General features: G+C 41.2%; 1 protein-coding gene across 1 annotated transcript in view; it reads right to left on the bottom strand.

The window, feature by feature from the left end:
* Positions 1–12272, bottom strand: part of LOC122541279 (complement C4-like) — a 327363-nt gene that overhangs the window by 57723 nt on the left and 257368 nt on the right. The window contains exons 31-33 of the mRNA XM_087979764.1: positions 4746–4805; positions 4069–4162; positions 3218–3383 (exon numbers count right to left, since the gene is read on the bottom strand). Coding sequence (XP_087835890.1) covers positions 3218–3383; positions 4069–4162; positions 4746–4805 — 320 coding nt within the window. The remainder of the gene's footprint in view (positions 1–3217; positions 3384–4068; positions 4163–4745; positions 4806–12272) is intronic.

Raw genomic sequence — 12272 nt, 5'->3', positions numbered from 1 at the left:
AACTGCACACAATATTCTAGGTGTAGCCTCACCAAGGTCCTATAAAACTACAACAACACATCCCTGCTCCTATACTCAAAACTCTCGCGATGAAGTCTGCTGCACCTGCATACCTGCAGCCACCTTCCGTAACTGGTGCATGAGGACACCATGTCCCACTGCACACTCCCCTGTCCAAATTTACAGCCACTCAGGTAGTAATATATTTTCTTCTTTTTGCTTCCAAAGTGAATTACCTCACATTTATCTAAATGTCACTGCATCTGCCAATGATTTGCCCACTCACCCGACCAGTCCAGACATGCTGAAGGATCTTTGCATTCTCTTCATAGTTCACCCTCCCACCCAACTTGGTATCATCTGCAACTTTGATAAGTTACATTTTATTCCGTCATCCAGATCATTAATATATATTGTGAATAGCTGTGGTCCTAGCACTGATCCCTGTGGAACCCCACTAGTTAATGTCTACTAATTTGAAAAGGGCCCATTAATTCCTTTGCTTTGTTTCCTCTCTGCCAATCATTTGCATTGCAATACACTTCCCCAACTCCATGTGCTTTAATGTTGAACAATAATCTCTTACGCAGGACTTTGTCAAACGCTTTCTGAAAGTCCAAATGTATCATATCAACTGGCTCCTCCGTATCAACTCTACTAATTACATCTTCATAGAGTTCCAATAAATTTGTCAAGCATGAAGACTGCTTCATAAATCCATGCTGACTCTGTCTGATCTTGCCACTGCTTTCCAAATGCTCTGCAACAAAGTCTTTGATAATGGATTCGAGAATTTTCTCAATTTCCAATATTGGCTGTACTAACCCATAATTCCCTGGTTCCTCTCAACCACCCTTTTTGAATATTGGCGTGTCATTAATGACTTTCCAATCTGTACCAGAGCCCACAAAATCCTGTAAGATGAGAACTAATGCATCCTCTATTTCTACAGCCACTTCCTTAAGTACTCCGAGATGTAGAATATCAGGCCTTGAGTATCTATCTGCCTCAATCCCATCAATTTTCCCAGCATCATTTCTCTACCAATATAGATCTCCCTCAGTTCTTCCTTCACACTAAATCTTACTTCTCCAACATTTCTGTCCTATTTTGTGAAGACAGAACCAAAGTATATATTCAGTTGCTCAGTATTTTTTTTTGTACCCTATTATATATTCCCCTGCTTCTGCAGGACACCACTATTTGTCTTCAACAATCTCTTTCTCTTTGTGTACTGAGAGAAACTCTTAGTGTCAGTCTTTATGTTCCCTGCAAATTTACTTCTGTACTGTGTTTTCCACTTCTTTACTGAATTCTAACCTCGGATCTTTTTTTCCTTATGCTTCTTTATGCAAATATGTATGCTTCTTTCTTGGATCAGATGCTATCTCTAATTTCCTTTGTAAGCCATGGATTGGCCCTCTTACTCATTTTACTTTTGTGCCGGACAGGAATAAACAGTTGTTGTGGTTCCCCCATGCGTTTCATGAATGTTTGCCGCTGTCTATCCACTGGCATCCATTGAAGTAACTCTTCCCAGTCTATCAAGGTCAACTCACGCCTCATATCTTCAAAGTTTTCCTAATTGAGATTCAGCACCTGGGTTGGTCTGTTTGATGTGTCCCACAGTCTTTGGAGTGTTATTCAATTCTATTAATCACATATGCTCTCCCTCTTGTCCTGTAATACATTCCTTGAAACGTTCAATGACCTTTTGCTTTTAAATCTTATTTCATTATCAATCTTGATAAAAAAAATTCTATCATGCTATGGTCACTCATCCCCAAGCCGTCTTGCACAGTGAGATTGGCAATAATCCCCTTCTCATTACAGAGTACCCAGTCTAAGATGGCTTGCTCTCTAATTGGTTCCTTCACATATTGGTCAAGAAAGCCATCCTGTATATCTTCCAGGAATTCCTCCTCTATGGCATTATGGCTAATTATATTTGCTCAATCTATGTTTAGATTAAAATCACCCATGATCACCAATACTCCCTTATCACATGCATCTCTAATTTCCTATTCCATGCCATTGCCAACATCGCCACTGCAGTTTGGGGTTTTTTTTGTCTCTTGGTATTTTTCAGCTTTACCATAGAGACTCCATATTCTCAGAGCTAACATCCTTCCTCACTATTGTGTTAATTTCCTCTATAAGCAGCAATGCCACTCTACCACCTCTTTCCTGATGCCTGTTGTTCCTAAATACTGAATACCCTTGGGGCATTCAGACTCCATTCCTGCTCCCTCTGCAGCCATGTCTCCATCATGCCAATTATATCATACCTGATTACATCTGTCTACGTGCTCTGTTCATCCATTTTGCTGCAACTTCTCCACTCATTAAGGTACAAAGCCTTTAGGCTTGTTTATTTTAAACAATGTTTGTTTCACTCCCAATACTTTTCTCAATAGCCCTATTTGAATTTTGTCCTTGGTTTCTCTGTCTATTCTTTCCTCATTCCTTTTTCTCCCATTGTTTTTTGTCTTGCCCCTCCTTCTCCCACTCTGGCATATTAGTTTAAACTCTCCCACTTGAGCAAACACTCCCCCTAATTGCCAGTCCTGCCCAGATGTAATTTACACAGGTCCCTCCTCCCCAGAACTGGTCCCAATATCCGAGGAATCTGAAATCCTCCTCCTGATACCATCTCTTCAGCCATACGTTCATCCAATCAGTCCTGTCATTCCTACTCTGACTAGCATGTGGCACTAATACGAATACTGAGATCACTACTTTTGTGGTCCGATTTCTTAACTTCCTTCCTAGCCCCCTGTTTTCTTTTTGTCAGACCTCATCCCTTTCTTTACCGATGTCATTTGTACCAATGTATACCATTGACTGTTCAAACATCCTTGCCCAAAATGCCCTCTACCCACTCCGAGGGATCCTTAACACTAGTACCAGGAAGGCAACATGCCATCCTGGTGTCAAATGGAAGATACATACTGGTCAAGCTAAATTGGGTAGATGTACACTCTTAGTGAAAGAAACATGTGTTTTAACGTGAGCTAATGGAGGAAGCCATTGAGTGAAAGTATGACATGTTGAGAAAAGGCAACCATTCTCGAATACAGCAAAAAGGATGAGAATAAAAATTAACAGATTTAATATCGGGCTAAAATTTATACTGAATACAAGACAGAATTTTTCATTGACTTCATTGGTCAATCATCTCTATCTAAAAATGTTAACTATATTAATTAATACTAACCAGTAACAGACTTTATAGTAAATGGTTTGACGATTTTCTGTATCTGGAACATCCCTTTTCCTTCTTGAACGAACATCGTGCCAACCTATGGTGCCAAGCTGTGAATCAAGCGGTTGAGAGTCATCGTCTGTACATTCCTCATCAAAATTAGTGTAATCGTCTGGTCCTGTGCAATAAAAGAAAAGGAACAAACAGACCACTCATGTTTGCCCATAATTTTGCTCATGTTTATGAACAGAATATGCAATTTCACCGGTTTCACTGATGTGTCTGTTTCCTCCCAACCTGTTCAATGTGAAAGGCATAATATATTTTAGCACACAGGAAACCAGCTGATTGTTTGATCTGTGCCACAGCCTTTGGAGCGTTATTCAATTCTCTTAGTTACACATGCTCTCCCGCTTGTCCTGTAATACATTCCTTGGAGCATTCAATGTCATTTTGCTTTTACAACTTATCACCATATTCTTTTAAATCTCAGTTTTCTCTGAATCTTGTTCCATGCAATGCACATCACACTCAACTGTGAATCTTATTCCTGACATGAGCATTGATGAGGAGGTCTGGGGTCGTAACTGTCTCATGGTTTAATGAGGGAATTCTCTATAAAGGGCCATGCAGAGCTACACAGTTAAGTTTGTTTGACATGCTATTTTCTATCCTTCAAAAATATGCTGAATTTCAAAATGATCCTCAGCCTAATTTAATACAAATCCAATACCCCACCATCAGTAAAACTAGTATATCTGTATTTTAATTTGAGTTTAATTTTACACACTTTATTACTTTTATAAAAAGAAAACTATATTTGAGTCAAGATGACATTTCATTCCCTGATCAGTTATACTTACTCTTAAACTCCACTTTTCCTTCGATAGTAACAGAGAGGTGAACCTTTTTGCAAGCACCGAGAGGCTCCTCCAGTTTATGGTACAGCTTTCGGAACTGTTAAGTACCACAAGTATATTCCTGTTAAACACTAATTCCTACTGAAGCAGCATTAAGCTAAACTTGCGCTCGCATAGGACAGAATGAAATGAAATTATTGAGACTTACAAAAGCAGGGAACTCTTTTAAAAAGGAGTCGCTCTTAGACCAAAGTGCCATCCAAGTGTGAGCCCATAAGTTCCTCACTCTCAACAAACCATTCAAACTATCAAGCAATTAACGAAAGCACACCGACAAAAAACACCAATATTAACATTTCCTCTCAGCTTTTGACAGTGATAGGAATCCATGTTCAATATCTGCTGGTATTATATATCAATACAAGTGGGGTATCTGTTCCAATCTGGATATTAAATCATTCTCGCCATGCAACAAGCAACTTACTGTCATTTTATTTTCAGATTGCTGTGTATATGTACATACATATGTAATATATATTTATACACACACACACATAACACATTTACGCCTGAACCACTAACCTCAAGGATATTTTAAAATAAACTCTTCATACCTGAATGCGAAAGAAATCACTGAGGTTATCACATTTAGGAATAATATCAACATTCAAAGCACTCACAGTCAGTGTTCCATTCCCTTGACCAGACAACTCAATGCGCATCTTGGTTCCAAGTGGAAACTATAACAGGAATTATATTTCATTATCAGATTCTTCATTGCATCACCAATGTTTCTTTGTTAGATTGAAACGTAAAATAATGAGATGACCATGAACAGATTGACCAACAATGTAATCTTGTGTGTTGCCGGAACTGATAATCACAACCATTGAAGATCAGTGTTCATTAAAAAGCTCCTCTTATACAATTCAGTACGCTTTGAGAAGCAGTGATGAATATATTTCCTGAGGTTCAAATAATAAATGCCAAATTAATTCAAAGGAACAGTGTTATGATTGAAAAAACATTGAAAATCTCTTTTCATCATGATACCTCTCAGATCACTATTAGTCAAAAGAAATAGTTCAAAACAATTCTTTATTTCCTGATGAAAAGCAAGTGTACAGACTTCATTTTCACATCTCATCCAAGAGAAAGAGGAATTCCTGCAAGAGTGCATTGTCAGACAATAAGACTCCCAAAATAAGAGTCATTTGGCCCACTGGATTTCCTCCATCTTTCAGCGAGATCATGGCTGATCTGGTTACATTTATGAGAACAAAACACTTTCGCCAATCTCTCCTTTTAGCTAATACACTCCAATCCAGGGACATCCCTGTTTCTTTCCATGTCATACCTTGTCACTTGAAATATTTCTGGATCACCTACGAATTTAACCGCGGTACATTTGCGTTTTTCTTCCAAATTATGAATAAACAAGCTCAACAGCTGCGATCCCTTAGTGTTAGCTCATTTCTGACTGACACAGCAACCCTGCCTCCTCTGCCCAATTGCCTGTCCTTTCTACAGGAAAAGGGTCATTGGGTATTTAGTTCTCAACTCTTAATCCCTTCCAATCACGTCTCTGTGGAACCCTCAACTTCGTATCTGTCAATTTCAGGCTGCACTCCAAGGTCATTCACCTTGTTTCATACACTCCCTGCAATTAAATACAATACCCTCAGTCCTGCATTGGCAGCCACCCTTCTCATCTGCTATACCTGAAGTGAGATTCCTGGCCCTTTCCATGCTCTCTGTCCGATTACTTGTTCTAGAAACTCTGTCGAGCCCTTCTAACATTTTCCAGAATTTTCAGTGCAACTGAACCCATCCACTCCACACTTTTTAATTTAATGCTCTATGTTATCGACCAGGCCAAACCCCCTCAAAGCATTTCAAGAAGGTGGCCCAGACCTTAACTTTTCTCGTTGCTTTAAGCAGGTGTACAGTGGCTATTCCAGGAGAGATGCAGCTGGCCCAACCACTCCGTTTTCAACAAAAGAGCATCTACTTATACATAAACAAAAGAAAACCAAATTTGGAATAACATAACTATTTGAAAACCCAACTGACACTTTTGCAAATTTATGATGCTGTTCCAAACACTTGCATCACTCCCCATAAACACCCCTTGGCAAAAACAGTAAAATCCAACACAGATTCCTACAGGAGAGAGAGAGAGAGAAACAGAGAGAAAGAATTAGCACGGAACTGCTTCTTTGACCAGCATCGTCAAAAATTAACTGCTTGCTAAAACCAAACCAATCCAAATCTTAAACTGGGAGAACTGGCCACTCCCCTCTCATTGTACAAGTGCTTTAAAAAAACAAAACACTGCAAAGCTTCTTCAAGTCAATAAACCCAAACATATCGAACCCTCTGCCTTTATGACCCATCTGACAAAGAGCAGAACATAACCTTGTTAAAGGCACAGCATTGTCACACCTAATTATGCAGTTTGCCAGGATTCTTGCCTTATTCAGGTGGAGGCCATATGATCGGAACAGCCCCCTCCCTCCCTCCCCAGTACTGGTGCTGGGGAATCTCATGAATTTCAACTCAATTCTGCCACAACAATCTTTGATCTTCATAGTGTTATGGACCAGACCAGGCTCCCTCAATACATTTCACGAAAGTAGTGCAGACTCTAACCTTGCGAGTTGTTTGAAGCAGGTGTAATGCAGATATTCCAGGAGGGATAGTTAGTCAAACCACTTAGTTATAAACCAAGCAGAATTTATTTACAAGATTACCAAAAGAAACACAAACAAAAGAGAACAGAATACCAAATAACTTAACTTGTCCCAAAACCCAACAGATTATGCCAACTTAATGATGTTGTTCACAATACTTGCAACAATCCCCATAAACACCCCTTGTCACAAAAGGTAAAATCAAACACAGGGTCTTACAGGAGAGACGTCAGACAGAGAATACCAGCATAGAGGGATTCTTTGAGTCCAGCAGCTTCAAAACTGCCTGCTTTCTGTGAATTGCCGGACTGCCAAAACCAAATTTAACCAGAGAAAAGCTGCGTTGGGAGAACTGGCTATGCCTCTTTCATTGTATATGTGCTTTATTTTCAACTTGAAAGCCTTTTGCCTGAGGCAGTACCTGTTAGTTGTAATAAAATTGGCCCAAAAACCCTTCAAACTTAGACTTTTCGAAGTCTGTGTCTTCTACAACCCCGCTGAAAAAAAGAGGCCGGGGCAACATAACCTTGTTTAAGGAGCAGCAGCAACACAATAGAATCCTTACAGTTAGAAACAGGCCATTCAGCCCAACAAGTCCACATCAACTCTCCAAAGAGCATCCCACCCAGCTTCACCTCCCCCCCCCTACCATCCTACCTTTGTAACCGTACATTTCACATGTCTAATACACCTAACTTACATATTCCAAGACAGGTAGAAAAAAATGACTGAAGATGCTGGAAACCAGAGTCTAGATTAGAGTGGTGCTGGAAAAGCACAGCAGTTCAGGCAGCATCCGAGGAGCAGTAAAATCGACGTTTCGGGCAAAAGCCCTTCATCAGGAATGCAGGCCGAGAGCCTGAAGGATGGAGAGATAAATGAGAGGAGGGTGGGGGTGGGGAGAAAATAGCATAGAGTACAATAGGTGAATGGGGAAGGGGATGGAGGTGATAGATCGGGGGGAGGGTGGAGTGGATAGGTGGAAGAAAAGTTAGGCAGGTACCTGCCTATCTGCTTTTCCACCTATCCACTCCACCCTCCCCCCCTCGACCTATCACCTTCATCCCCTCCCCCACTCACCTATTGTACTCTATGCTACTTTTTCCCCACCCCCACCCTCCTCTCATTTATCTCTCCATCCTTCAGGCCTGTATTCCTGATGAAAGGCTTTTGCCCAAAACGTCGATTTTCCTGCTCCTCGGACGCTGGCTGAACTGCTGTGCTTTTCCAGCACCACTCTATATTCCAAGACACCATGGGAACTTAGCATGGCTAATCAATCTAACTTGCACATCTTTGGACTGTGGGAGGAAACCGGAGCACCAGACGGAAGCCCACGCAGACATAGGGAGAACGTGCAAACTCCACACAGGTAGTTGCCTGAGAGTGGAATTGAACTCGGGTCTCTGGCCCTGTCAGCCAGCAGTACTAACCAGTGGGCTACTATACTGCTCTTGTTCACACTGTGCCAGTTTGCTCAGATAAGAAGCCAGAGATTATTACCTTGCTGGTTCTGCTTTCTAATTCAGCATCTAACTGCTCATTATTCCTTTGCAGAACCTCTTTCTTCTATATCGATGGTACCTATATAGACCATGACAACTGGATCTTTCCCCTTCCCACTCAACGTTGCTTCGTAGCTGAGATCAAATAGCCTGAACCTGGGTACCAGGCAGGCAACACAACCATTGAGATTCTTTATCCCGGTCGCAAAGAACAGAGCTAATTTCCCTAACTATGCTATCCCCGATTTTTACTATATTTCACTTTTCACCCCCACTTCAGTGGCTCCCTGGACCACAGTGCTATGGTCAGTTTGCTCATCCTCCCTACTGCTTCCAGTCTCAGAGTGGGGCGGCATGGTGGCTAAGTGGTTAGCACTGCTGCTTCACAGCACCAGGGTCCCAGGTTCGATTCCAGCTTCAGGTGACTGTCGTGTGGAGTTTGCACACTCTCCCCGTGTCTGCCACAGACCAAAGATGTGCAGGTCAGGTGAATTGTCTGTGCTAAATTGCCCATAGTATTAGGTGCATTAGTCAGAGGAAAATGGGACTGAGTGGGTTACTCTTCGGAGGGTCAGTGTAGACAGCTTGTGCTGAAAGGCCTGTTTCCACACTGTAGGTAATCTAATCTAATTGTTCACACAGACAGCAAGAAAGTCAAACCTGCCAGATAAGCTCAAGGGCTGAGGTTCCTTTAGCACTGCCTCCTGAATCCCTCTAATTGCCTTGCTCTTAGTCACAGTCTAGTGTCCCTGGCCACTGAGCGAATTTGAGGCAGTTAATCCTAGTTTCCTAAAACACAGCATCCCCAGGAACATCTTCCCCTCCATGAATTTTTGATTGGTTGAAACTCAGGCTTCAGGTCATCAATGCTGAGCTCGAGTTCCTTGAGCAGTTAATATTTGCTACAAATCTGGTCACTGTGAACCACAATGGGGTCCACCATCATGTAGTTACAAATCATCACCTTAAGTCCATTTTAATTTCTCAGTTCTTAATTTGATTCAGGAAAATGTTCTGGTCTTTTAATTTGTACTCTCTAACTATTTTTCCAATTTACTTTCAATTTGAAAGTGACATGCAATATATTGTCAAATTAATCACGATCACCAACCAATGAACTTATGATTCACCAGTGATGTCCCTCTTTTGTGTTGGATCCCTGATTGTGAGTTGAATTTACCCTGTTTAAAAAAAGAACTTACTTACGAGCAATCAGGCAACAAAAAGGCAAGCAAGTATCTTCTCTTCCCCTCTGTATTGATCTCGTACCTTGCCACCAAATTACCCGAACTTTATACTCACTCCAGCTATGTTTCACTCTCATGTGATCTCTCCTTCCTGATTGTGTGAAGTTTCCTGATCCATGCTAAAATGTTACCTTCAAAACCTAAGTTCTTACCATATTACTGAACTTTTTATGATTATCTTTTTGATTGCTTTTTGTAAGTCCAAATACAATACGTCTACTGGTTTCCCTCTATCAATTCTCGTTCAGACTTCCTCGGAAAATACTAACACATTAGCCAGGCCTGATTTCCCCTTCATCAGGCTATTCTGATTCTGTTTGATTATATTATGATTTTGCAAATGCCCTGCAATTACTTCCTTCATGGAGATGAAGTAAGTATCACAGCTCCCACTAGGGAAGTAGTATTAAACAAACTAGTGGGCTAAAGGCAGATCAAACCCTTGACCCTGATGGTTCACACACTAGGATTATCAATAAAATAGTTATAGAGTAGGTTGTAGAGTAGCATTGATTGTAATTTTCCAAAAATGTTTAGATTGTAGAGAAGTACCAGAGGATTGGGAAACTGAGAATGTGACATTCCTATTTCAAAAGGGAGAGAGGCAACAAGAGGTTAACCATGAACTGAGTCTGTGCTGAAGTGTTCAACAGATTGGCTAGCATCTGCAAGATGCAATTCTTCCTCACCCCTGACTTAACACGCAATCATTTTGAAAATATGGCCACTGGCCACAAGTGAGAACAATCTCTCCGCACATACACTATCAAGCTCCTTAAGAATCTTCAACGTTTAAAAAATATCGGTTTATTTCAATCTTCTAAACTCCAGTGAATAAAATCCCAGACTGCTCAATCTTCCCGACTCAACAGTTCTCTTTCCTATGCCTGAAATCAAACCAGGTTGATCATAGAACACAGATCATAGAACAGTACAGTACAGTACAGGCCCTTCAGCCCTCAATGTTGTGCTGACCTTTTATCCTACTCTAAGATCAAACCAACCAACATACCCTTCATTTTACTATCATCCATCCACCTCTCCAGAGTAGCTTAAATCTCCCTGATGTATCTGACTCTGCTACCACTGCTGGCAGTGCATTCTGAGCACCTACCTCTGACATCTCCCCTAAACCTTCCTCCAATTACCTTAAAATTGTTCCCCCTCATGATAGCCATTTCTGCCATGGGAAAAAAGCTCTCTGACTATCCACTCTAACTATGCCTCTCATCATCTTCAAAGTTAAAAATCACACAGCACCAGGTTATAGTCCAACAGGTTTATTTGGAAGCACTAGCTTTCGGAACGGTGCACCATAACCACCTGGTGAAGGAGCAGTGCTCCGAAAGCTAGTGCTTCCAAATAAACCTGTTGGACTATAACCTGGTGTTGTGTGATTTATTTTAACCCCAGTCCAACACTGGCACCTCCAAATCACATCTCATCATCTTGTACACTCATATCGAGTCATCAGTCATCCTTCTTCGCTCCAATTAGAAAAACCTTAGCTCTGCAACCTTTCTTCATAAGGCATATCCTCCAGTTCAGGCAGCATCCTGGTAAATATATTCTGAACCCTCACTAAAGCTTCTGCTACCTTCATATAATGAGGTGACCCAGACCCAAATGCAATGCTCCAAGTGTGGTCTAACCAGGGCTTTATAGAGCCGCAGGATACCTCGCAGTTCTTAAAGTTAACCTCCCTGCTAATGAAAGCTTACACCCCCGTACACTTTCTTAACAACTCCATCAACTCAGATGGCAACTTTGAGGGCTCTATGGACATGGATGCCAAAATCCCTCTGGTTCTCCACAGTGCCAAGAATCCTGCCTTTAACCCTGTAATCTGTATTCAAATTTGAGTTTCCCAAAATCAACCACTCTTCACTTTTCCAGGTTGAACTCTATCTGCCACTTCTCAGCCCGGTTCCTGTCAATATCCCGTTGAAACCTTCAACAGCCCTCCTCACTGTCCACAACTCCACCAAACTTTGTATCATCAGCAAACTTGGTAACCTACCCATCCACTTATTCATCCTAGTCATTTATAAACATCACAAAGAGCAGAGATCCCAGAACCGTTCCATGTTGGACACCACTGGTCACTGAGCTCCAGGCTGAATACATTCCATCTACTACCACCCTCTGTCTTCAATGGGCCAGCCAATTCTATATATAGACCACCAAATTTCCCTGTTACCCATGCCTCCTTAATTTCTGAACGAGTCTACCATGTTTTGCTAAAATCAATGTACATCGCACTCACTGCTCTACCTTCATTAATGTGTTTCTTCACATCCTCAAAGAATTAAATAAGCCTTCTGAGGCATGATCTGCCCCTCACAAAGCCTTGCTGACTATTTCTAATCAAGCTATGTTTTCCAAATAATCATAAATTATCTCTCAGAAGCCTCTCCAATAATTTGTCCACAACCAACGTTAAACCGATTGGTCTGTAATTCCCAGGATTATCCCTATTCTCTTTCTTGAACAAGGGAATAACATTTGCCACCCTCCAATTATCTGGCCCTAACCCAGTGGACAATGAGGAGGCAAAGATCATCACCTCGCATAGGATGTATGGTCTCGTATATCAGTGTATTTGTTTAGATTAGGAGACCAAAACTGTTGTCATTACACCATTTTGATTTTGACAAAAGCCTTGCTTAGCTTTAGCAAGATCTCCCCATTTTTGCACTAAGTTTTCTTGGTAATAATTGGCAGAAGTCCATTTGCCAACCAAATTATTCTCTGAAGTTGAA

The sequence above is a fragment of the Chiloscyllium plagiosum genome, unplaced genomic scaffold, assembly GCF_037043375.1.
Source record: "Chiloscyllium plagiosum isolate Xiang-an unplaced genomic scaffold, Cpla_swu_hap1 HiC_scaffold_35, whole genome shotgun sequence".
NCBI classification, from domain to species: Eukaryota; Metazoa; Chordata; class Chondrichthyes; order Orectolobiformes; family Hemiscylliidae; genus Chiloscyllium; species Chiloscyllium plagiosum.
The sequence above is the reverse complement of the archived record's forward strand: the minus strand, read 5'-3'. Positions and strand labels throughout refer to the sequence as shown.